The sequence below is a fragment of the Cylas formicarius genome, unplaced genomic scaffold (genome assembly GCF_029955315.1).
Source record: "Cylas formicarius isolate icCylForm1 unplaced genomic scaffold, icCylForm1.1 PGA_scaffold_10__41_contigs__length_53128322, whole genome shotgun sequence".
Taxonomy (NCBI): domain Eukaryota; kingdom Metazoa; phylum Arthropoda; class Insecta; order Coleoptera; family Brentidae; genus Cylas; species Cylas formicarius.
In genome coordinates, this window is record NW_026844214.1 from 38,116,771 (window position 1) to 38,143,943 (window position 27,173).

General features: G+C 31.4%; 4 protein-coding genes across 12 annotated transcripts in view; 1 reads left to right on the forward strand and 3 right to left on the reverse strand.

Moving 5' to 3' along the window:
- Positions 1-1,887: 1,887 nt before the first annotated feature.
- Positions 1,888-13,991, reverse strand: LOC132703670 (L-asparaginase). 4 transcript variants are annotated; one of them, XM_060673088.1, is made up of 10 exons: positions 12,463-12,567; positions 10,812-10,963; positions 8,942-9,059; positions 8,715-8,793; positions 7,887-8,012; positions 5,761-5,971; positions 2,887-2,999; positions 2,487-2,672; positions 2,304-2,414; positions 1,888-2,042 (listed from the first exon to the last, which is right to left on the reverse strand). In XM_060673088.1, the coding sequence occupies exons 2-10, from the start codon at positions 10,885-10,887 to the stop codon at positions 1,929-1,931; spliced, it is 1,134 nt and encodes a 377-aa protein (XP_060529071.1). In that variant the 5' UTR covers positions 10,888-10,963; positions 12,463-12,567; the 3' UTR covers positions 1,888-1,928. The 4 variants fall into 4 exon arrangements, with proteins under 4 accessions (XP_060529071.1, XP_060529062.1, XP_060529056.1 ...); XM_060673079.1 differs by having other exon boundaries at positions 8,715-8,823; positions 12,463-12,566; XM_060673073.1 differs by lacking the exons at positions 8,942-9,059; positions 10,812-10,963 and adding an exon at positions 13,840-13,991 and having other exon boundaries at positions 12,463-12,622.
- An 895-nt stretch (positions 13,992-14,886) lies between these two features.
- LOC132708200 (tubulin polyglutamylase TTLL5) lies at positions 14,887-25,453 on the reverse strand. Of its 5 annotated transcripts, none has more exons than XM_060680372.1 (14): positions 25,201-25,453; positions 24,955-25,086; positions 24,013-24,302; positions 23,621-23,863; positions 23,217-23,381; positions 21,954-22,065; positions 21,676-21,875; positions 21,385-21,617; positions 20,673-20,892; positions 20,410-20,610; positions 20,209-20,359; positions 19,947-20,052; positions 19,163-19,329; positions 14,888-19,110 (listed from the first exon to the last, which is right to left on the reverse strand). In XM_060680372.1, the coding sequence occupies exons 2-14, from the start codon at positions 25,062-25,064 to the stop codon at positions 18,927-18,929; spliced, it is 2,382 nt and encodes a 793-aa protein (XP_060536355.1). In that variant the 5' UTR covers positions 25,065-25,086; positions 25,201-25,453; the 3' UTR covers positions 14,888-18,926. The 5 variants fall into 5 exon arrangements, with proteins under 5 accessions (XP_060536356.1, XP_060536355.1, XP_060536354.1 ...); XM_060680371.1 differs by having other exon boundaries at positions 19,947-20,097; XM_060680373.1 differs by lacking the exon at positions 23,217-23,381 and having other exon boundaries at positions 14,887-19,110; positions 19,947-20,097.
- Positions 25,454-25,585: 132 nt separating this feature from the next.
- On the forward strand, positions 25,586-26,479 carry LOC132708205 (uncharacterized). The gene is made up of 2 exons (XM_060680380.1): positions 25,586-25,918; positions 26,137-26,479. The coding sequence occupies exons 1-2, from the start codon at positions 25,693-25,695 to the stop codon at positions 26,247-26,249; spliced, it is 339 nt and encodes a 112-aa protein (XP_060536363.1). The 5' UTR covers positions 25,586-25,692; the 3' UTR covers positions 26,250-26,479.
- Positions 26,480-26,493: 14 nt separating this feature from the next.
- Positions 26,494-27,173, reverse strand: part of LOC132708202 (scaffold protein salvador) — a 3,484-nt gene continuing 2,804 nt past the window's right edge. The window contains exon 8 of one of the 2 annotated variants that reach the window (XM_060680377.1): positions 26,494-26,846. In XM_060680377.1, the coding sequence (XP_060536360.1) occupies positions 26,786-26,846 (61 nt within the window). In that variant the 3' untranslated portion in view covers positions 26,494-26,785. The remainder of the gene's footprint in view (positions 26,847-27,173) is intronic. The other variant, XM_060680378.1, reaches the window with a different exon arrangement.

Genomic DNA, 27,173 nt, shown 5'->3' on the forward strand with positions numbered 1-27,173 from the left:
AAATGTACCCAAAAGTTAATGTATACCTAAATTAAAGTATACCTTTGCCAACACGTTGATAAACTTCTTTTTTTTTAAAACCTGCCATTAATATGTTGTTTGTCAAGTTTGCTGCACACTCTTTTTTGTATTCAGTTCGTCGGATGGCTTGGAAATTTGTGATTTAATTTTTGTCGTTTAGAACATTTTCGTTGCTATTTATATAATGTGATACAACGTTTTTTACAGGTGATGAGTGGCAGTATTTCGCAGCAATCAACAAACTCCTTCAAGAGAATAATGTTGATCCATTATCGTGCTCTCAAAGGATAGTCTGCCACATCGTCGGAAATGCTTGTAGACAGGTGCGACGAGGTCAAGGATCCAGTACCGACAAAATCGTAGACGGTTTGGCGAGCAGTGTCTGGGTTCAGGATGTGATCTTAAATGATTATTTGAAAAATGCCGTGATAGACGGTTTAAAAGGGCAAAACTGTTCGTTAAGATATTATAGCTGTGGACTTACACCTGCTCGTATTAGGTATTTAGCGATAAGTTTTTTGGAGACTTTAAATTTAACATGATATATATGCTTAAAAAATGTTTTGTTATGGATTGTGTTCGACTATATAGCTATTAGATAATATAGTGAGCCCATTGATATTTTCGGTAATGATTTTTCGCGCATGCCTCTATATTTCACCCTCTAACCTGCACTTTACGCAATTTTCACACCCTTTGTTGAATCGAGTCTCTTTTTCTTATTTTTTTTTTTATCGAAGGACCAGCTGACCCTTTGTCAGGAATTAAACTACGAGCTTAGACCTTAAATGAACTTGTATTTCCATATAAGTAAGGCTGCATCGTAAGAGTTTAGCAGCTTGATAACTAACTAGCTCTGCCGACACTCGGCGGGGCTTCGGTTATCTTCGAAAAACTGGCGACATACGCCGACTTGGCGCCATTTATTAATACAGTGTTGCCACCGTTACTTAACTTAACAGCCTTAACTCATTGGTTAAAAACTGAATTTTAAATCTCGTGCATCAGCATGTTCAAAGGACCTTCTCAAAAAAAATTTACATACTTGTTTCATGGGTTCCTGTACTATCAGCATAGGCCGGCCCTACATATGTCTAGTACAATATGTGTTCGACAGTAACAGAGACTTATGAAGCAACTATGAAAACAATTTTGAGAAGGTCCATTCAACAGAAGCATGCGCAACATTTGACATCCCGTTTTTAACCAACGACCTTGCGGCATTCAACAAACAACATGGCCGCTGGCAGATCGCCAAGAAGTTTTGATGCAGTACTTCCCCCACAATATTTTCTTCAAATATGCCTAGATCGCATTAAATATTCTGGGAAAATGAGTAAAGTGTGGGGAATTCATTGTTTAGAAAGAAATGCGCGAAATATCAATGCCGCCTACGACGCATCATTTTTTTACCGTGGTAGGGTCATTATATTATCTAACACCTCTATGGTAGTTAGTCCCTGTTATTTTAATTCTGTTGTGTTAATTTGTTGTTAAGTTTTAAGTTCCGAACTTTGTTAAATAAGTTACTCACATTTTTCAAATTTAAAAATAAAATGCCTTTTTGAACTATTTTTCCATAATAAAGTTATATTAATATGTCAAGTGCATTATCTTCGTTAAAACAAAAATATCCAACCCAAACATGCATAGTAGTTGGTACCTGTTTCTATGTGACGCAGAGAAGAGTAAAAATGCTAGAAAATACTTCAACGAAATACGGCATAGTCGTAATCAATTAAAAATATGAACAATTAAACGGGAGTACATGATATAAAGTAGACATAAATAAAACAACTCATATATAATATAACTTATAATATATTATCATATAATTTTACAATTTTTATTTCTATATCACAGAAAAGTCACATTGAACAAGTTTTTTCAAGGAAGCACCAGATATATTAAAAACAACTTGGTAACGTTGCTATAGAACCACTAGCGGTTTCTTTTTCATTGTTATTGTGGTATTTAAAAATTGCGCTACTAAGTTCGCCTCTCAAGTTGGACTTCATGAGCTGAAACAATAATAAGGTAAAATGAAGAATAATTTATTTATTCCCAAATATTTAACACTTGATATTATGAATCTTTCAAGGTAAATAAATTCATATGTAATATTTGTATAAAGGATGATAATACACAATTTCAGTGTATTTTGTTGTATTTCAATATATTTGACGAGAGTATCAGATTTTTTTATCTTAAAAACTTATGGTTTTACTGCCAACAATCTCAAGAAGTAAAACACCTGCGACGAATATTTAATTCGTTCTTACTTTTACTCTGGATTCGTAGGAACAAGGCATCGCTAAAATGTATGCGAGTTTAGTCAAAGTTGCTTCCGCTGTCATATCACCACCAGATATTATCCCCAATTGTTCCAACGCCTGAAAATAAAATAAGCACCTTAGGAATTATAAAAAATATCAATAGGAAATCAACATCCGCTAGAGACCTACCTTGCCGGCCTCGTAAGTTACACTAACAGATCCCTTCGAACATTGTGTAATATTAATAATTACAACACCTCTGTCCACCGCCGTTTTTAATACCTTAAGAAGATCTGTTCGGTTGGAAGAAATATTACCCGCTCCGTAACTTTGAAGCACAATGCCCTCAATAGGGGGTTTCAAAAAGGACTCCAACTGTAAATAAAATATCTTTTAGAACATATAACAATTTTTGCCACATGTTTTTATAATCGAATTTTTATTTTCATTTCATTCATTATTTCACAGCGTAATAAGTAATATTAATTATTAAAAATAATATTAATTGCCTAATAAATTTTGAGAAAAACGAGGAGGCTTTGAAAACATATAGTGAGCCGCACCGTATATCTATAGGCTTACTAATTACCTGTTCACTAGCAATTGTTGGATAGAAGGTTAGCCTGCCAACATTTGAACTCAGATTGGTATGAACAGAAAACTTGCTCGAAGAATTCCTTTTTGCTATGTAGTGATAATGCACTGAAACATGGAAAATGATGATTATTATTAAAATAAATTTCTATATATTGTAGTCACCTTTGGTTAGGTTTGAATCTAACTAACCTAATTTAACAAAAAAAAAAAGACAGCTCGTTGATTGCAACGCAAATAAGTTAGCCCTATTTAGCAAAACTGTTTGTTACGCCCAAATAACTCAAGAACGTTGTAAAATAAACCAAACAAACTTGAAATTGGTTACGAGCAGTTCTGATCATGCTGCATATTTGAAAATATACCTAGTAAAGGCTGTTCATAGATAAAAGAATGTGACTAACTGATAGGAATTAAGGAAAGACCCGGGCAAGCTGTAAGAATGAAATATGGCCGAACAAATGTGTACTTTGCTTAGAATTTAATTATTTGGAGTTTTGTTAGGAAAGATACTAAACAATATTTATTTATTTATGTATGTATTTATGTTTACATCTAAAATAAAATTACAAATTATTTTTATTACCTACTTAAATTACTTAAAATTATTCACATAATATATCAGTTTGACTATCGCTATCATCGCCTGTTCTAATTATTATTTGTTCTATATTATTTGCATTATGGATATACGATTGTTCTGCTTTTTCTATATGTTTAACAGAATTTGCCCAACTTTGTGGAGGGATGTCAAAAACTAAAATAAATATCGTTATTATACATGTAATTTTGGATTGTTGCTTTTGTGTCACGTGAGGAAGGGGTTTTAGTCAACTGTCTACTGTGATAACTTGCATTGTCCATTACAATTACGCTATTAGGAGGAATGTTTGGAACAAGTTTGTTTTTAAACCAACTTTCAAATAAATCAGCGGTGGTGTCTTCATGGGAATCCAGAGAAGAATCTTTAATATTTACAAAATAGTTACCTCTTTTTGATGGCGCATTAGTTTTACACTTATCAGTTGAGTCAACCCAACCCCTTTCCGGGGTATAATAAGTGTCGAACCAGGTTTCATCCAAGTAAATAATTGGCCTTTGTTGTTGGTAGTTCTGCCACATTTAACACCGGTTTCATCTTTTTCAAGGCTCCTAATTAAGATATCTAATGTAGGCACGCTTTGTTCCTCGTATAACTGGTAAATTTTACGCCGTATTATATCAGTTTCATCTACACTCGAGAAAATGTCAGTATCGCTTCTTTTTTTCATCGCTGAAATGGGATTATTCACAATTTTCCATACAGTTGATGTTGGAATTTTCGTCAATGTGGCCATTTCTTTTAAAGATGCTTGCTTGCTGGCACCACGTTCAATGAAAGTCAAATAAACATTGTTTATAACTTCCTTAGCTTCAATAGAATAGTGTGTGTGGCGGGAGCATCTCCTAAGATACACTAGACTCGCACATATTTTGCATAATTCGCACTCGATGCAACACACGTATTACATACGAAATAAGAATGATTACTAATAAACTTAAAGTAAGTAGTATACCAAACTAAAGAATATTAAACACAGGTAGGTATAAAATTATTTTCTATTACTGACCACGATTTTACCTGTATTTAAATTCCGAAACTTTAGGTAATAATCTTGTTGCATTGTATGTTAATAACCACCCTTGGATAATCCCATTCAAAAGCAATTGGTCACTTTCTTATATCTATGAAAAGACCATACCTATTGAATTTGCACACCTACTTTCCAAACGTCTGCATTCTTATTTTTTACTGAACGTCAATTATTCTACATATAATATTATGTTTTTTTAAGTTTCAAATTATGTCACTTACACCTCTCCACTAAATTTCATATCAAGTATTTTTGTAAAATAAAGTATATTGGGAATTCAAAACTTACGCTGTTTTTGTATCTTTATTTTATTAAACACTATACTAAATAGAAACAAATTTTTCAAGATCAGAATGACAAATTAAAAATAGAAAAATAATTGCCCTCAACCATGTTTACCTCGGAGATAATGTAAAGTTTAGCTTAGTATCAAACTAATAACTTCGTCTTGAAAGACAATTCCATGGTAAAAGAAATAAACAAAGCCGAATACTTGTATATAGAAAAATATACAGTGCATTATCAAGGTGAAAACTATGAAGGCAAACAAAAGTTATATTGACTGGTTCGACGTGTTTATTTAAACAGTTAATAATATACGTACGATAAATTCATGAAGCATGTTTATCAACATGTCTACCGTATAACACAATGAGCGTCTAGTCTGTTTTAACCAAAATTATTCTGTTAATTTCAAGATCGAGTCAAAATTTAAGTGAAATTTGAGCTTGTGGTTGTTTTCGAAAAATTTAATAAAAAGTAATAAAATTCCATCTGGCGAAATTTAATTAGCTGAATGTGAAAATTTGCGTCACAGTTTCGATCAAAATAGAAACTTTACAATTTTGCCTAGTGGCATTGTATTATTTTGAAAAAATATGCGTTTAAGTGTACTTAGTCCACCCTTGGTAAACCAAACAAGCTGAATATGTTTTGAGGACACAATTTTATTATTTATGTTTTTAAGAAAAACCAATTTCCATCTGCTTTATTCAGGAGCTCATGGAGGGTCTGTAGGAAAGAATTATATGAACTGAACAGAGATTTCCCAAATTATCCCTGACATTCCGTATATAATATCTCTTCAAAATCTGCTGCTTTCTTTCTTCTATTTCAAACAACAATGACAACAAATGACAATGAACTATTTATGGCATTTCTTTTTTAGATGTCATGGGACACAAATAGGTCACACTTTATACAGATTAATGACAGAGATAATAACAACGACTTACAGTTAACTTCAATACCGGTCGTTGCAAGTGGATGATAGTTGGGACTGTCGAAAGCATCGAGACAGTTTGAGCTAACTTTGGTCGTTCTGTTCCCCCTTAGTAGTTTGTTGGCAAAAAACACACATACTTCTGGAATATTATAGCAACCCGCGAAGATCAGCGACGACAAAAAATTTTCTTTTGCATCGCTGCGAGATTCAAAAACTGGTATCTGAAAAGATGTTTATTATATAAGCGTTCACAACCACCAAACATAAGTGGAATAAGAGTCATCCAATTAAACAGTTCCTTCCGAGAAAATATTATTGAATTTTAACCTACATACATAATTTAATTTTGTATTACACTGTGGAACTAAAAATGTAAAGTAGTTCTTTAAATACCATTAATTATGCAATAAAAATAACCATTATTTCAAATATTTAACGCTGGATTAATTTAGTCCATGCGCTGGCTCTAACCTGGGACCCACCCAGCAGAACCCGAAGTTACCGCTGCCAAAGTTGCCAGTATTAATATTTGTGCGAAAACTTACAATGGGTTTGTGACCCCGGAGTTTTAGCCCTGAACTACTATCGTAGGGTCAAAACTGGCCCCACCACTTAAATTTCTGTGATTACCTGGCAGATGGTTCCGCGCATGAAGTTATTACCCTATGTATTCTCCCACCTAAGTGCATAGTTTACCATACCGTTTAGTAGCAGAGCTTCCGTCGCTCTGATCGCAAGTAATTAATTTGCTATGGGGAGTCGAATTTGACCCCGCGATAGTAGTTGCGTTAATTTAGTTAGTTAGTTGCGTTAATTTTAGTTAGAATGGCTTCTAATAGTGATAATGTTCGAACTGGCGGTGTCACAGTGACATCGCACAATGTGTACAACTTTCTAGACTCTTTAAACGACCCACCTGAGAATGTTGAAGATAATAGTGACAATAATAACAATGATAAGACAATGAAAGTGAACACTCTGAACATGATACCGCCTCAGAAATCCATCTAAGCAACGAAGTTGAATCAGCATCTGATGAAGAATCGTCTGAAAATTATTATTACGGATGCAACAGACTTACATCTGGGTTAAAAATCCTACGACACCATCAAGAGTTCGCGCGTACAATATTATTACGCACCTTCCAGGTCTTCGTGGGCCTGCCTTACAATCAAAACCCTCTAGTCCAATTGAATCGTGCTCTCTATTGATAACCCTTAATATGCTAGGCAGCATTTTAGTGTATACAAAAGAAAAAATTACCTAGCTAAGTGCGAATTATGGAGATACATGCACATTTGCCGATCATGTAAGCGAAGCTAAACTCAAGCCCTTTTTGGGTATTTGGTGTATTCAAATCCAATCACGAGGATGTAGAATCACTATTTTCAACAAGTTGCTTAGGCAGACCCATTAGACCCATTAGATTTGATAATCATGTAATAAGAGAGCAAAAAAAGGTCAGTGGTGATAGACTTGCAGCAATATCCTATTTGTTCAACACTTTTATAGCTAAAAGTATTGAAAATTACACCTGTTCCGAATAAATCACAATCGATGAGATGTTGGTGCGGTTTAGGGACAGATGCCCTTTTAGGATGTATATGAAAGCCAAACCGGTCAAGTACGGCATCAAGATAATATGTCTATGTGATTCCAAGACACATTATTTGGTAAATGCTGTCGTGTATCCGGGCAAAACCAATGAACCAAATCCTCTGAAGCTGTCCATACCTACTAGATACTAGATACTAGATGCTACTACTACCAGATTCGCCAATCATCCTGTTGGCTTCTTCAGAGCTGGACTGAAACAGTTTCAGCCGAGTTCTGAAGAAGCCAACAGGATGATTGGCGAAACGTCAGCAATTTTGACTAAGCAAAAACCGATGCAGGACGAATCCAGAAGTTTTGTAAAAAGCATCACATTATACTGTTAAAGTTTGGTGCTAGGCATAGCCGAACAGATAGATTTGTTCGAACATATAAAACTTTCATGGTTTATATATTCGAAAGTACCAGTAATTGGTATACAGCGTCTTATATAAAAAGCCGCCATTAACAAAAAAAAATTGAATGGTAAAGTTTCCAAACAACCTGTCAGAATAAAATGTAAATAAAGTAAAAATAACTTACTTGGGATCCGGTAATTATAACGGGTTTTTGGAGATTTTCCAACATGAACGAGAGCGCCGACGATGTGTAAGCCAACGTGTCTGTCCCGTGGAGTACGACGAAACCATCAAATTTCGAATAGTTTTCCTAAAATAAAATGACGTGGGAATTTATTTGCATAAGCTGCATCGTCGAAGAACATTTTACAATTGATATTTCTCATTGAAAAAATACCGCAAATTTCTGTTACAAATTAACGCACCCCTATAACTTTTGTGATTATGTCTTTGTTTTTGAACTCTTTATTTAATTTAGCGACCTGAGGCCAAAAGGAAGCAGCTCTATATATGCTTCAAAACATATTCTCCCCCCCCCCCAACATTTTTGAACCACCAAGTATACAAGTCGATTTCAGAAATAGGTTTTCTTTGTTTAAACTCTCCAATTACGGCCACCCTGTAAAGTGCGAATTAGGAAGAGCGCACACAATCGAAACACATATAAAACAGTCGCTGTTAGTTTTGGATAACAGTTAGCAGTGGCCCCTAAACATTACCAAATTTTTATAAAACAGTAGTAAACCAAAAAAAATCTTTTCGACGTAAGTTGTTTGAACCGACCTGTATAAGTTTTAGTGCTTACGCCACAACCAACCCCCCCCAACCGCCTACACTGTTGGTTAGTCCACCATCAGAATGGTAGGGTAGAATATATGAAATCGAGTATCTAAAGTCTGCTTATTTTCGGGATAACAAAAGAAAACCATAACATGTAATTTCGATCAGTACAATCTCCAGGCGTAAGAAAGTGAAGTAAGTGGTACAACCGATCTAGAGAGATGCAACTTACTTTTATATCTTCAGCTATTCTTATCCACTCTTTGGTAGCCATGTTGCTTGAATCAAGCAGTGGATGATATTCTTTAATCCTATAAATAATTAGATTGGGCCCCAAATTCCTTAAAAATAATGGAAATTACTTTATTTTTTACAATTTAAATTTGTTATTTATTATCTTATCCCAAATATTCCTAAGATAAAATAATTACTATACGTTTTTATCTAGTTGATACTTACGGTAGGATAAGTTCGTTTTCATTTAAATCGATTTTGTACTTAGTTGCTATTTTCGCGTCATGCATTTCTGAAGTGGATTTAATTTTATTAACGAATGCGTCCGGTACCGGCATATAAACTAAAAATTAAATAATGACAGTCCTCGGACGTTTTTCTCAATAAAAGGGTCAAAAATAGCTTGAAAATATATGTTTATTTCGGTAATAAATTTTAAAAGTTTGAACCAGTTTGCGTGGCAAATTCCACTTTTTGCACATCATTTAATAGTAAGTAAATAAAAATTAAACCATTTCGTTGAACTGTAAATGACTTTTTGATAACGACGGTTAAAATGTTTGAAAGACGAAAATATTTGGAAGCAGTTTGTACCGGATTTCTGAAATTGCGTTATTTACCAATGTAAACTTGCTTATCACATATATGCTTTTATGCAATAGAGATTTAAAATAAAACACTATTGAGAAAAATATTTTCAACCAAACTGCTAAACATTGGAAACGGGCAAACAAAAGTCGGAATTACTTGGAAAATTAATGGGTTTCACATATTTATTACATTTACATTAATTGCCCAAATGGCTACACAGGTGATCCAGGACAAGATGGAAAACTTTTCATATATGTAATCCAAAAAGCAGTGACGTAGTGGGATATCGACAATTTTTTAAATTATTTTTAATCTAATGTTCTTGGTTCGGACAAAATTTAATACCTAATTAATAACTATGATTTTATTGCATTTTAATTCATTTTAGTAAGAAATAATACGCAAATTTATTTATAAAGCATTATTTTTTTTAGTTTTCAAGCTACTCAGCCTTTCTCAACTTTCAAGACTAGTCAATCCGTCTTTGAAAAGTCGCAATTCTTTTTTTTATAGATTTTTTTACAGCAAAATTTAATGACTAATTTGAATTTATCTGCCACTCTTAGTTGTCTTTTTTATGGAAAAGTCCAGGATTTTTTTTTATTTGTATTTTAATTCCCTTTAAAACAACAGTGTAATTCCTTTAAAAATTAGTAATTTTTGAGATATTTCATATTAGAATGTTCCAAAAAAACCAGCTTTGTTTTATATCTTAAAAAGTGAAAGTGGAAATTCGGTTAAAAAAAACTGGATTAAAAATTTTCGCAATCTACACTAAAAAGAACTTTTCATAAACAAGGGACCTATGGATCCCAAGACAATTGTTTTCAAATTTGAACTTCGTGAACGTCTCTGTCTTATCTAGGAGTATCGGAAGCTCTCCAAAATAACGGAATTTTGGATACCCTGTAAAAATATTTTCGAAAGCCTCCCGTGAATATATTGCATGGCAAATTATCATAATGTTTTCTTCGGAAGGGTGCCAACATGAATGTTGCATACTTAAATTGATGATTATATAATCGTAATATTTGCTCAAATCATTTACTAAGAATCTGTTTACACAATAATATGCTTATACCAGTTAAAGCAAGGAATTATTTTGGAATCAAATTTATGATAACACGAGTCAAAAATAAGATAATGTGGGGATCACAAATATTGCAAGTTTTGAAATGACGGATGAAAATTGATAAATGTACTGATCAAATTTTGTAAATAAACACAGCGATACGTATTCGGTCTCGTTTAATTTGAACATTATTTATCAGATTTCAACAAAAAATAATCATGTGGACGCACAACATATTTTCGGCTATTTTCGAATGACATCAATCTTTGCAAAGCGAGGCATAGGCGCAGGCTGCAATTTCAAAACCAAGACGATCACTTTTTATCGTTAAAACGCATTTCATATGTACTCGTTGCGTAATGTAGCGCAGCAACTTTGGAGCATGGGAAAAAATGTTATTCTAGTACGCAGGTAAACCTTTTGTATGCTTACCTCCGTATTCGTTCTTTTGCATCCCAATGGTACCTCCGACGTATAACACCAACACTTTCCTCTTTATTTCGCCCATTGAAAATTTGAATTAAAAAAAATTGCCAAAAGAATTAGGTACAATTGATAACAATGGATATGACCGCACTCGATGGCTTCAAAAATAACAATGTTTAAATGATATTGCGAGCATTTCTTAAATTTTACTTAATAGAAGTGGTCAGTGCCGGCGTACGATCGTCACGATAACAAATAACTTAGACCAACAGCTTTAGTAAATTAAATAGTAAATAATTTACGCGATTATCATATTTCATTAAGCCATTTTTTAATTTATTATTATCAATAACAAATTTTTTGCTTTATTTGTTGTGTTAGTTGTATTATTTTTGTTACCCATTGATCCGACAATGATTCATATAATATTTGGACAGCGTTCATAGAAAACCTGACATGTTATAAATTAATTTCGAAAAAAACATGAAAATTTTTATGTGTGATGTAACGAAAAAACATAAAAACGTATTAAGTTCGATTCACATTTTATGTAAAAATTAAAGTTGTCTGATTTGAATCGACGACGCTCCTCATTAGAAACCAACCATAATAATAAAGTTATAGCTCCTTTTAAATTAGAACCCGCAGAGTTGTTGTACCCGCTTTAGTAAATTAACTATATTATTCAAAGAACAATTTTTTACTTCTAGATTGTTGATTATTAAAAATGGGAATAGGAACGCTTGCCAGTAATAAGACCTAGGTAAATGAAGGACCTGTGTCATATTTCAATTTAAAAGTTATATGCTGTTATACACCACCTAGGGGCATCATTTGGTCCGTTTTTTAAGCACTCATTCAAGAGCTCCCATCATCACTAATTAATTTATTCCATCATGAAATTAACTTCCCGTGCTATCCTGCTTTCATTACCCAACAATTTGGACTTTCCCATTTAAGTTAATTAAATTCTTAACTCATTATGAAAAATTACTCCCAGAAGAATTAGTAAAAACATTAATGTCATTACTTACGAATAGTGCAATAGTAATAACTTAAATGGAAATTAACAACAACAAAATTAAAAATAGAATAAGTGTTATTGCCTAGGCTACACTACAAATAAGTAAAATTAGTAAAAATATTAACCATACCGTGGCCACCTGATGAGAACTATAATAATGACGCTAAAAAAACTTCCTTCAAATGTCCAAAAAAATATTCCATTTCCGTCACGAAAATCCAAAAAAGTAAACAACAAAAGGAAATATTCCCTATTATTACTACAGCGTTACAGGTAAGCTACATGAAATTGAGGTCAACACCATGAATGGTAAAAAAAAGTTGTTATAAAATAAGGTATTTATTCGTTTCCAGAAAATTAGCCTAACAATATGTGTGCAAGTAAGATAAGCAAGTGATTCTTGACACCCTGTAAATTTCCAAAGCCCCACGTAATTTCGAAAAAATAATACAAGAGAAGACGACAACTTCCGGGAAAAAAATCCTCAAAACAAAATGACGTAGTTTAAAAAATGTCGCAAGTTCACCGACAAAATTCCGTCAACCATTATTGAAACAATCATTTAATTTATTCAAGAATATTGCGGAAGTTAACATTCCGGTACTGTTCTGCCCAATTACGAGAAAGTTGCACCTCAAAAATGTATAATTTCCACTATCCATTTGATTGACACCGTCGTGGAATGTTTTCTTAAAATTTTCGTTTAATGTGCCAATTTTCCTCGACAAGTCCGCCATATCCATTTTCATTTGTTCTATTGATCTGTCGGTTACGAATTTTCCCAGGAGAAACCCTGAAAGTTGGGAGAAGAAGATTAATGGTATATAAATGATTTATGGCGGAGATCATTACATAGGAAAAATGTATAAATTGAAGCTATTAAAGAAGGCCAGTTCTTTTTATAGTACAAAATACTGTTTCCTGAAATAATAATATAAAGATATTATTTGTCTTTACGGAGAATATTATGAAACCTTCAGATGACAGCTAAGTTCCTAAAATTACACTATTTTGGGATACATTGTATTTTACACATTGATTTTGACTAATCAGCTTATATGCTCAAATTTTTTACACTGACGTTAAAATGATCCTAAAAAACTGAAATCAATCAAATGTTTTAGAAAACTGTTTAATAAATTTCGAAAAATACGACCCGAATCAGTAACAATGACAAAACATATGAGCAAAATCTATGATAGGTCGATAACGCATCGTAGTAAAATGACAATCACCGTTGGAATGTCGGTGTCTTTAATCGAAATTTAAATTTAAAGATAAAAATTTAAATCTCAATTCTTATTAATCTAAAACACTAACCAAGAAAACTAATAAATTAGAAATATTCCAATAGTGCGAATGTGATCTATACAGGGTGATCCGATTTATATTGGAGAAACTTATGTCCAAAAATGCTGCCTTTTAGACACCATCGTTGAGATAGTTGAGAAAAGTTGTTGTTGTTTTTAAAAACAAATTTATGGGATAAATAAACTTGTTTTTTGTTTTGTTTTTAATAATAAAAAGTTTTACGCCAATGGTTTATTGCAATCAAAAACATTTTTTTGAGATTTTTTGCTAAAACGAACCGTTTTTGAAATTTTTTTTTTGCATGTGAATCTTATACCTATTTGAGGTTTCCATATTGGAAAATTCCAGAAATAATAATAATAACTTAATAATAATTGATTTTATTAATTTAATGATAATTATTATAATACCTTCGAAGTTTGAAAGCAAAATCTAGAAGACAGGGAAAAACGCCGTTAAACTTTCTCCATTATAATTCGGACTACCCTGTATATTCAAACCAAAATATTAGGTTCGAAAAGACCTTTGAATAAAGTAGGTATGTACTACTTCTTTGCGTAACAATTTTTAAATTGCAAATTTTATGAAAAGGCGAAAAATAATGAATTTTGAATATTTGAAAAACTGTGATTAAAGCTTTCTGATAGGACCTACGAAAGCACTGCTTGCGGTAGATAATTTATTGGCTTCTTCTCTTACCTCCCAACAAGGCAAAAAAGGCCACTGTCAGCAAAAAACTGCAACACAAGCGCTTTGTCACGAATTCAGAATTCTGAGTGACTAAGCGACTCGTCTGAACGCTTAGAATACGCTGCATTTTCGCGGGCTTCTAGGAGAAAAACTGAAACTTGAATTGTTGGTTTAATGTCGACCACGAGAAAACTTGGCGATGTTGCCGAGTGTAAAACGAAACCGAAATGTGAAGAAAAAACGGGTTTTGCATTTAGGAAACTATAATAGGGCTTTGTAGTTGAATAATTTCCCAAAGTAAAGTTAATTATAAAATTTGAAGTCGAAGTTCCCCGGCTTATTTAATTGACCCAATAATGTTTAGCTTCTCATCTTTAAAAGAGGATTGCTCTGTTAAGTATTTTTTAATAAAATTATCTTACATAGTTTTACCCCAGTTGCTGCATAATGTTAATATGTCATCGCTAGTTACATTGATATTTCTCATTGCTGCTGATACTTTTGTAATGAAAAAATGACTCACAAACGTGAACACCCATCGACCACTATTATGAAATGTTAAAATGACATTTAAATAAGTGATATGACTTATTTAGGATTGGTCCATCGCAGTAGACGAAAGGAAATTTCTTCTACATCTACAAATTAGCCCCAGGGGAAACGAGCAACGTCTGCCATGTGCCGTTCTTCAGTTAGTGGTTAAGTAAAAACAACGCTCTAGAGACGTCGACCACCAATAATCACGAAATTTCGACGTTTCTTCTGTGACGTGCTTGGGTGGTATCTACATCCTCCGAAACGATAATTAAGCAGCTTATGAAACAACTATATAAAAAGCTTTGAGAAGGTCCATTAAGCATGCGCATGTGCGAGCTTAAAATCCCACTTTTAACCAATCATCTGGCGGTATTGAACAACCAATATGGCCGCTGACAGATCGTGTGTAAGTTCGGATCCGGTGTTTTTTACGGCAGATTTTTCTTAAAATAAGCTTAGATGTCGTTAAATGTTCTGTGTGACAATCGCTGTTTAGAAAGAAAATTGCACAAAGTGCAGATCAATAGGTGAAATGTAGAAGCATGCCCGGGAAATCATTCCCTGCGGCGCATCAATTTTTACTAATATATTTATTTTTTACTTATTATAATAAATTTAATAGCTATATGGTATGTTCTAATAGACAAGCTCAAATTATTCACACTTCGTTTCCTCATCATTTATACACCGCCTATTTGGCAACGCCGACTAAAATAAGAAAATGTGTCGTTTAGAAATATTGTTTTCGCGCAAGGACATGAATATCACGGAAATAGATATATTGTCAGAAAATTCTTGGTCGATTCAGAAATAACCACAAAAATAAAATAGGAAATTTGATCTGCGAATTTTTTATTTCAAATGCAAGAACAATAAATCTGGCAAATATTTATGCCGAATATGGAAAACGCATAAAACTATTTTTATTGTAATTCATTAAAACTGTTACGTCAACAAACAACGCTGTAGAATTTGAAAAATGGAATGTATTAAACAAGACTTCAATTATATATAGTAATAAGTCCATTATAATAGGATGCTGTGTTTACAGCCATAACTAGGTCACTACTTATACAAGCTTATTCCGGAGTCACAATGAAAAATCTTCAATGTCAGGTTTGTACAGTTTTGTATATTCCCACCATTAGCTACCAACTGTTACTAACGTTCTCGACTTCGACAAGGATTTAACTCATTTTTACCAGTTTTTGATACCCGTCATGCGTGAATCCTCTGAATTTACAACCAAAGTCTATTATAATTATAGTATAAATAAATATAAATTTCCTGGTTATTTTTAAATTATTTCGGTCAATTCCACAACCCTAGAAATAAGAAAGAGATTTCCAGAGACTTTTATTGTAGCTACTTATCTTCGAACGAAGATTCAATAATTCCATAATATATCGGTATGTAGTATCTATAACTATAACGGTATTGTACGAATATCTATAATAATGATGAGAAAAGCGATATTAATTTTTAACAAACTCAAATTAAAATGGATATCGCAATACTTTTTCCTACAAAATTGTTTGATCTCAATTCATACTTGAGATACGGGTCGAAACTGAAAATGAAATGTTTGTATTCTCAACTAATCGAAGAGGAAAAACGTGTTTCTTATATACCTTAAATGCCGCAATACAGGATCAGATCAAAAAGTTATGGGATCCTGCTTTTCAATTTTAATGGAACACCCGGTATATTTTTCAGCTTCTCCAAAAATATATAGTTATTTACAAATATTTCGAAAATAAGTCTACAGTTTAAATTTTTAAACTTAAAATTGTTTTTAGAGTAAGCCATAATTCATAAAAAATCCATCAAAAAACTACTAGAACTGATTGCCATTTTGATCCGTACATTATTCGTACACTTTTGCGTTGTCGAAATTTTTTCGAAATGATGCCTCACAATTTGCAAATTATATGTCGGCGGCCCGTGCTTTTATATTATTCTTACAATATACTTCCATTAATTATATAATCTGAAAAGAAGCTGAATAAAAATAAGTAAATATACAGGGTGTCCCGATAAAAAATGTAAAAGTGTCCCATAACATCTTGACCTGATAGCGTAGGACGCTTATTTTGACATGGCATTCTATACTAAAAAATTGTTTCTCAAAAATGAAGCGATACGACATGGTATTGAGAAAACCGCACCGAACCATCTTTCCGAATTTCGGAGATTTGTGCAATTTACAACCAACAACACTGTACATGAAGTCAAAACTTTGTAATAGAACATAACATCAGTTATACTCGTATGTCTTCCCTTTTGGTCCTGCTAACTTTTGAATATTTGTCAATTAAAATAGTAAAACAAGCTATTTGAAACATATGGGGATATGACTTAAACATATTATTTCAATTAATAAACGGGAATTAACAAAACTGAAGCAAGCCTCGAATAAGAAAAGATAATTTATAATGAATATTGAATAAAAAAAAAAGGGAACTACACAAAGTTGAAAATTTCAAAAGTATTATTTAAGACATTACAAGATAACAAAATATTCAAAATAAACGACAGATACTACAGACTTTCTAATGTATAAACCGTGCAAAACACCCAATAAAATATATGGGCGCTAGAACATTTATTAAAAAAATAAATTACAAATAGTTTACCAATTGACACAGTCAGTTATTATAAAATTGCAATAATAAATAAGCATTACAATATTTATCACAATGCAATGTTAAGCTTGTACTATGAGGTTTACCTTAACATTTAATCGCGTAATATCTGTTAAACTACATCGTTGTATAAATGTCGCATTTGTTGTATTACATTTTCGTCGATTAAATTGGCATCCATGTACATCAACGTTTTTTACACTCAATCTTTATTGAAAATTTTCTTTGCAAGTTTTAATTTATTTTTATACCGACTGCTGTCCATATAATGCACAGAACAGGTATCTGAGACATGGCAACAGCCAACCGCGCTTAAATTATAGAACAGTTGCTTGTTTCCTAACAATAGGGCGTTTAAAAAGTTAAGAAAATAAGAACAAATATATAGCCAGAAAAAAAAAATTAGTAAATAATTTGCAGATTTATTTACTATGTAATGCTAATTACCTTTCAGTTGTTTTTGTTTTTCATTGTTTTTGAAATTGTAGCATATTGGGGAAAAACATACTTGCCGTGAAACTAAATAAAATACAAATTATAAAAAGCAAGAAAAAAAAAAAGAAAGCATAAATTTTACTCATACATTCTTTCAGTTGAAGTTGGCAGCTTATTAGGTAAAGAGATAACCGGGTATATTGACTTACAACTTAAAACAAAAAGTTAAATAATAAATTATTTAATAAATCATTGAGCAAATACAAAAATAGTAACATAAGTATACATAAGCATAAAACCAACTAATTAAAAAACATAAACCCAACAAAATAAGTATTATTACAAATTGTTTCACGTTTTTCCCATAAACAAATTGATTCATTTTTTATGAAAATTTCGTTAAACCAGTAAAGACCATATAAAAGCCATATTTTTAGAACAAATTTCACCCAAAAGTCATTAAATTAAACCAGTATAAAACAAAAGGAACTTCTGATTTATAAATACCTGTATTGTTACTACGAAGTAACTTTTTACCATTTTGTCTTGCAATACAAGTAGTTTCTTAAGGGAAAAAAGTGAAACACTGCATATATGATCCTAGCAAACAAAAAATATTTAGTTTATGTCCTGAAGGCCTGCATTTTTTGAATAACTTGGTGTTTAGATTGTGAAAGACCCCAATAGAAGTTAAAAAAAAAATAACAACTAACAATTAATTTTGGCATTGGCTTAGAAAAATCGATTAAGAATTGAATTATTGTTCAATATATGGGCAGATTTCTATAAATTTCTAACATCGATAATATAATTTAATTCCTTTCTTTCCTGAAAATTACATTCTTGTATCGAATCTACAGACAAATGCTGAATTGACATCGTAACATGAATTGCATTAATAGTCAGTCGCCTGCGCACTTGTATGTTCCACTATAAATTACATTAAGTCACTTGGGATATTCTTAGTTGCTTAATTGTCTATCAAATGTTTTCATCGTGTTGAACAAAAAAAGGTGTGGGTTCTTAATTTAGTTGTTATTTTTTTTATAAAAGCCAAAATTGAATTTATGATTGTTCACCTTATCTTAAAATAAGTCAGTTTTTTTACAAATAGGCTCAGTATATAGTTTGATATTAACAAAAAAAATGACTTCGAAAATGTTACTATCACAGAAACGTTTCGACTGCTGCAAAAAAATAAATAGATAAAAAAGTAGGTAATAAGTACAAAAGGTCCAAAATTACACTAAAAAAAAAAAACTTTTCTGTCCCAAAATTACACCAAAAAAATGTACTATTCTCTCCCAAAGCTGAGATATAAGACATGTTATAAATAAACTTTTTAAAAACATTTATTTAATATTATTAAAATGATTTAAAAAAAAATAATCATGACACTATTTCCAAACAAATGTCAAAATAAGTAATACAGAACTTGGTAACATTCCTAATACTGAAAAAAGAAAAAAAAATTAATGATCACGATAGGGTTGCAATTTTCACTCCCTTGCAGAGCTTGTTTGGCTTGAATGCAGGCCTAATGCTGTAATGTTTGTCTACATTAGGAATGCACTTTAGCACACCTCGGAAACCTGTTGGACCCCCAGAATCTGGTATTGCTTTAGTTGTTTGTTGAATTAATATTTCTTCAAGGTCGCGTTCCCTAAATTAGTTTTGATTTTATTCAAACTGTGGTGTTTCTTGATACAAATTACCTAGCATGTTCCAAAAATTCGCTATACAAGTCGTGCGGTATTTCACTTGATTTATCTGCATTCTCAATATACATCTCCGTTTCTCGATTGTATAGATACAAAAAATCGTTAAGTTGCTTTGCAACAATAGCTGCTCTATCTTTGGCTTCAAGTTTGGTACTTGGGGACTGAAAATAACAATAATTAAATATTGCGGACTTTATTATTAGAAATCAGATTGCCAACAAAAACTGATAACATGTGGTTTGCAATGAAATTCTTCCTTGCAAGTGTTGAATTTATTGTAAAAATATGGCGACAAAAATATATAAAAAAAAAAACAAAACCCAAAATTAGTATTAACCCAAAATAACTCAAAAACATGGAATGCAAACTCATATATCATATATTTGTTGTTCTTACGAGGGTAGTCTGATTGTAAGATCAGTTGTGTAACGTAGATTAGTCGTTTCGTTAGCCTCGAATGTATATGCTTATATTGGCCATGTTAAAATTTAAATTGTGTAGTTTATATTATAATTATATAATTACAAATTATTATAACGATTAATAATATTATCTTATTATATAATAATAGATTTCTTCAAAACTACAAATTATATCTAAAAAGGGTTATTTAAAAAACACGATCCTACATTCTACCGCAAGTGTATTCCAGGATGAAATAACTATAAAATTTCAATCATAAAATCGTTTTCGAATTAACCGAATTTTTGGTTTTACTATGTTATAATTGAAAATAGCTGAAAAAGCAATAAACTTAACCATTACTTGTAGAACTTACTTTAACGCTGTATGGTGTTCTAAGATAATTAGATGCCTTTTGCAAAAACTTAAGCACTATTTCAATATGTTCCTCCTCTTCTGGAGAGCTCACGATCTTTTTTAATCTACAAACTAAATATTGGCTAAACGTTTTTCTAGCTTCTGCTTGGCTGAAACAAGTCCCTACATATAGGTTTTCGGAGTTTGCTTGATACCACAATTTTGCCAATAAGGTTCATTAATATTGCATAAACTAACTTAGAGAATGTGATAACACTTACGTAATTTTCTTGCCACTTTTCAGCATCTCCATAATTTTTTGGTGTAGTTCAGCACCCTGTGATTCTAACACTTTTTTACAAGGCACAAGGGCTTGTTTATGTCCACGACTCAACATCCTTTCATATCTATCCTGTCTGTCATTAAGTCTCGCTAAAATATGGAAATGTTGTAAAACGATAATATGTTGAACTACCACAGACCTAGTTTATTGTCCACCGATAAATCTCTTGTCCCATACATAGATGTGAGTTTTACTCTGGATGAAGGCCTCTCATTAGATTGAGGCAACTTGGAATAGTCCGTAAAACAACTAGTGTATAATAAATAATTATAGTTGTGGCTAACATTTACATTGTAAGAACTAGATGCTATTCCCGAGACTGGAATACCAGTAATTGCATCTAGAAAACAAAAATTGAGAACTTTTAAGTTTTGTAGAATTGAAGAATCAGAATTTACAAACCTAAATACTGTGAGTATTTTGCCCAACTATCTAAAGCGGGAAAGATTCTCACAAAACCGCCTCTCCTTTCAAACTGCGCTTTAGCATTTTTTAAAATTCTGGTTTCCTCGGGCGTAGGCTGCAACGAAGCGGTCGAAATTCTAGTGTTTGCGAATATATTGGATGGTTGCTTTTTTGGAAATGTATTGCTTAGACCATCTGCTGAATGTACCCGGCGACACTAAAATATTACCAATAACATAAAAATTGTAAAGAATAAACTACTGAACATCAAGAAGTAATAAAAAATTGCAAACTGTCGTGGTACATTCATATCTGTGAAACATTTATGTATCATTTTTCTAATACATGATGCGAAACCACCACATAATTTTAGTAGATTTCAAATATATATTGTTTTCCCAGTTTTTTTCAACTCCATTCAAATTGAATGCTTGTAGGGGTTGTTGTAGAACAGATAAAAATAATTTTTTGATCATGCACTTTTTTTCAAAAGCTTGTTGAATAAACTGCCATTTTTTTGAAAAAGATTACAAAGACATTTAATAAAGTGAAATTCACAATTTGTGTTTTTTTGGAATTATAAATCATGAGACATACAGGACAGAGTCTGTCAGGGAGCAGTCAATTGATTAGTTACATATATAAATGCTATTATCCGCCCAACAAAGGTAGCATAACACAGGAACATGTCAATACAATAAAAACTTACATTACTGAGTTTCATTTTTAAGTTTAAACTGCCTTTCGATAAATTAACAGTGGACGCAGGCCTCAAAATAGGATCTACAGCTGGAATACCTACAAGAGTTAAAAGATCTGCCAACATTGCAGACTTTAACCTAACATCTAGAGGACTATCACAGTTCAATGAAGGCGACAAATTTACTTCCAAAAGCCATGGTTTAAGATTGCTGTCAATCAAAATATCAAAACCAAACAATTCTGAAAATAAAAGAAATAATTCTAAATATGACTAAATCAAAAATATAACATATCCTACCAAAGCAGTTATTTGTATTGGGCACAAACATCTTGCAGGCACATATAATAGAATTTGCAGAAGCTAGGATGGCCTTAATAACTACATCCTCAATCTGAGACATCAACATTGCTGTATCTTTACCATCCGATTTCAAATGCCTCAATAAGGCGCTCAGTGTCCACTTGTGGCCCACATCTTCTGCACTCGGATCATCTGATCTAAAACGGTTCAATTTCTTAAGAAACCTTGAGAGATTGAGTTTATTTTGTTGTTCCGTCTTTATTTTAGAAACTTACTTTACATAATCGCTATGGTACTTATTAATGCTGTAATTACACAGGTGCATACATGGGTTCCAGAGCTGTTTGTGACTAGCATCATATTTGACTGTTGCAAATCTGACTAGACCTACACAAGAAATGTTCTAAAATTATTATTAATAAGGCGGTAGCTTAATTCAATTTTTAATTTTGTGTTATAAATAAGAACACTCAATATCCCCACTAAATCCAATAAAAATGTATTTTACACCAGTTATCTGAATCATGATGTCCCACTTCTAGAGGGTGTTCAAAGCATATAATTAGAATATTGAAAACGGTGAGAGAGACACATGATGGTTTAAGCTCAAAATAAAAAACTGAGTTTCTTATTCTTAGTTGTTAGGAGAAATTTATCAATTTAATCGCGAGATTGTTTAGGCACGAACATTGCGCAGCAGAGCTAGTATTTTGTAAATAGAGCTAGTATGTAATAAACGAGAGTTTGAAGCTTGTAAAGGTGTTCCATACCAAAAATTATCCAGGATCATTATTATTTTGGTAAGTTTTTGCAAAACAAATTTTTGACATGTTACTAGAACAGACCAACGTTAAAATACCATAAATATTTTAAATATCTATCCCAAAAGCCTATCCCAACCGGTGACTAAAGTATGGAAACGCTGGAATTGGCGACACTGTTTAATGAATCTAAAATTTTAAAATGACACCTTGCGCATGCTTGTTCGGTGCCCAATTAAGTATTTTAGACTGGGGTGTAGAAAAAATCCTCTATAAAAGGTTTGTTCAATTATGAAATAATGTATAATACTCGAGATAATTGATAATTACATACTTTCCTGCAATGCGCGAAAGGTAAAGTTTTCAAATGTCTCAAACAAAATTTTTGTAATTTATGAATGATGGTTTCTTATTCAAAAATGTTGAATAAATGTAAGTGTTGTTCAATTTGGAATTAAAATTAATGTTTATTAAGCCAAAAAACAATTTTTCAACTACTTAAAAAGTTAAAGTTCATGTTGAATCTTAAGCAGGTTTAAAATTTCTGAATATTACAGATTATTCTGATTTCCAGAAATTTTTGATTTGTTAAAACCAAAAACTGTTAATAAAATAGATATTAATGAAATCAATTTCTTTAGATTAAATGCTTTTTTGTTTTCTTTTCTCAATATGATGGTCCATGATCAGCTCATCCTTAAGGCTTAATAAACCAACCATATTGCAAACATCTTGGCAATGTGTCAATACAAACTAGTATGTAGAACTAATGTTTACCTTCTTCGTAAATGTAAATGATTAACGGATCAAAACTGGTAACTACAACATACAGTCTGATATCGCACTTATGACCAGCTATTAACAAGGGGTTAGAAATATATTTGGCTACTACAACAGGTTCTTCTAGAGGCACTTGATTGGGAGTTTCTACAATGAATATTCCTAAAAAAACAATAAGTTTCAGAATTTAGTAATGACACAGTATATATCAATCCATTTTATGTTTTTAGTAACAAACACAGCACCTACATAAGAGTTCCTTAAGCATTTGCATTTAAGAACTAGTTGTGAGGCTAGGGGTTTACTGCTACAGGTAGTGAGTATTTGTAATGAATTTTTATTTTAGTCTTTAGGGTTTGAATGTGAACAGTTTTTTTTTGTATAATAACTTATTAACTTACCTCTACCTCTACTCGATGCTACAGGTTTAACAATCCAAGGTCCTTTAGTTCTATGGTGTGTTGAACAAAGTTCTCTAAATTCTGTAGGCATGACAAATGTCTGAGGTATAAAGTCAAAGTGTTTAAGACCTTTGGCATGTTGCATTCGTTCGATGTTTTTGTATAGTCTGTCTTTCCGTGTCAACTCATAGGATCTAGGAAAATGATTCACTCTTTGATGAGGAGCCAGGGATCTTAACATACCTGAACAACATATACAGATATAAAAATTAAACAAGGAAAAAAATAAATAGCATAGAACAAAATGTATTGACATTTAAAGAAAATAGGTTCAAACAGAGATAATAGCTGGGTTGCCCTCATCGTTTTTGTTATGTTGTAATATGACAAACCTGGTTTTGGATGTGATCCTGTCCACAATAAATTGAAATCGCTGGAATTAGGCGGCACCTCCATAACGCCATGACAATCCAATAATTTTGCTAGCAACTTAGTCTCAGCTTGCAGTACCTTATATGTTATGTGTAATTTAAATCCAGGCTTGTTCTGACTGCTATGAACTGTGGGATTTGCAAGAGCTGAACTTTTAAATACCAGTATGGCATTACGAGAACCTAAGCAGCCTCCTACCAGCCAAGAATCTGGACAAATGGTAGGTTCCTGTGGGATAATCTTGGTCCTTCTAATAAGATAAATATATTGTCAACTATTTAATTACATTTTGGAAAAATTTCAGCACATGATATATGTAACTTAAATATCTGTAGAAAGTAATAATTAAGAAATTTTAAAAAATGTAAATTTGCTTTTTATTTTCTCAAATAAGCCCTGAAAAAAAATTCTTACAATGTATCAGGATATCTTTGAAACTAATTTAAATATGACAATTTTCAACTGGGTACATTGTTATATATCAAAATGCTTCTCAAATTTTGACCAATTCTGTGCTATTTGACTTACTGCAATTCTCATGCTTTATTATATTCAGGAGGAAACTATATTTTTGTTTCAATTTTTTCAAGCATTGCCCAGGCAGTAAGAATAGATATATTAAATATCTTTTCAACCCTTTAGAGAAGAGTTAAATATCAATATAATATAAATTTATTTTTATTTAAACTTTTTATAGCTGCATTGAGCACAGTGTTGCACATTGAAAATATAGATTTTGACAAAATTCAATTTGCTTGTAATGATTTAGCTGTTTAAAATTAAATACCTACTTTTAGATTATACATAGTATCTACTTTAATTTGTGCATAGATTTTTTTATTTTTATAATTTATCATATCTAGTTATTCTGCATATAGGGATGCATTATTTCTAAAACTTACGGAAATGGATTGTCAACTGAATCTCTTGATTTGAACTGTTCTTTTGTAGACTTTGTTATATCTCTTGTGGAATTACACTCTATATCATCGGAATCAGATTTATCCATCATTACTTGTTAACTTCCACCATAACTAAAAATTTACTACTTTAAGACTACATCTAAAAATTATCACTCTGAATAATTCTTTCCACATAGGGTAAACATGTTACTATAAAAACCGAAATTCTTTCGGCTAAATACATACATTTTGTTAATGCATTTTCTAAACTTCACATCATATTGCGCACTAAATTACACAAAAATAAAAAAACGCTAAATTTTACATGACATAATTCAAATTTTTGGATATATTTTGGGGATTCGCCATTTTAATTAACTACCTTTTTGACAAGTAAGATCACTAGAAAAATATGTTGTGAATTTGGTAAGTTGAAAATTTTTAATTCAGAGTGTTTGAAAATACACGCAAATGTTTTACATAATGATATACGCAAATGATAAAGTAATTTTGAGAATAAAAACAATATATACTTTTAATAAAAAAAGAACCCCGACACAACATATTGTTAAATTTTATCAAACACCTTAGATAAATCTTATGCTTTACGCTTACGGATTTTACACTCTACATATTTCTTTTGTAATCTCACTCGCCTATTCATAGATAACGAGATTTCGCCTAACCTTTAATAATAAGAAAATTTTCAATGTTTTTTAATGTAATTTCTAAGGCACGATGACCCTTTTTAAACTTCCTCGTTGGTTAAGAATGTACATTAGGAGCAGAACGGGGCCCATTGAAGAAAATACAGCAGCTTCGTGGAAACAGAAACTTTCCATAGCTTATGCAATTATTGCTTGGAATGCTTTTGGTGTTGTAGCCTATAATATTTTTTCTGGAAAAGCTGACTGGGCAGCACATTATGGGATTAAATCAGAAGAAGAATTGTCACAATCTCCTGGTAAAGTGGTAAAAATATATAAGCCGCCTTTGCCTCAATGCTGCAGTCTATTTTTTCTCCATAGAACGTTTGAGACACTTTTTTTTAGAACAAATTTGCGTGCTGATTAGTAATTAACATCCTGACTGAACAAAATAATTACTTCAAAATGTGGAATGAATCTTTAAAAATACCATTGAACTTAATTTACTGTTTATACTTATTCAATATCATTTTAGGTCAGCTGTGGGCTAAAACACTGGGCATTAAAAATGCTACTGTATATAGAATTTCAGGATTTGATGTCAAAACCTACACGATCAGTGATTCAGAAGATACAAAAGATATGTGAATAGTTTAATTTTACCTAGAATAGCCATTACATAATATAAGCAATAACAAATTATGCAAAAATGTTTCAAATTGTTCCCAAAAACTATTGCCATCAAATTCCCTCTTTAAAATAGAAATATTGAAGATAACACTACAAAACAAAAAGTGCAAAAATTTCTGTACCCAACTTTTTGGATTAAAAGCTCATTTCCTGCTTTAATTTAATTATGTATTAAATTATTTATTGTTCATGTGGTAAATAATTTATTATTCATATGGTATATAATTACATAATGTTCTAAAAAAGGAAACTTGCCTTTAGTAACAAACTCTACTATACACTTGGCAGACCGCAGAACTTATAATTGAAATATCACATACTCATGGCTAAAGCAGAAAGTACATATTTTCTCTTTGTAGAAAATGAAAACCTTTAAAACAAAACATCAAAAACTATTGAATTTATTAATTTTTAAATATTTTATACAATTTTAAAATAACTAAACTTATACTGCAAAATTATTCACACCATTTAAGGAACACTTTGTACACAAATCACAGTCTAGGATCCGTCTGATTGGTCCTGAATTTTTCCATTTCCACCATTAAAGCGGATCTGAAACACACTTGCAAATTAATTTTTGTAAAAGTTCAGACTATATATATATATATATATATATATATATATATATATATATATATATATATATATATATATATATATATGTATATATATATATATATATATATATATATATATATATATATATGTATATATGTATATATATATATATGTATATATATATATATATATATATATATATATATATATATATATATATATATATATATATATATATATATATATATATATATATATATATAATATATATATATATATATATATATATATAGTATTATATATATAATATATATATAATAT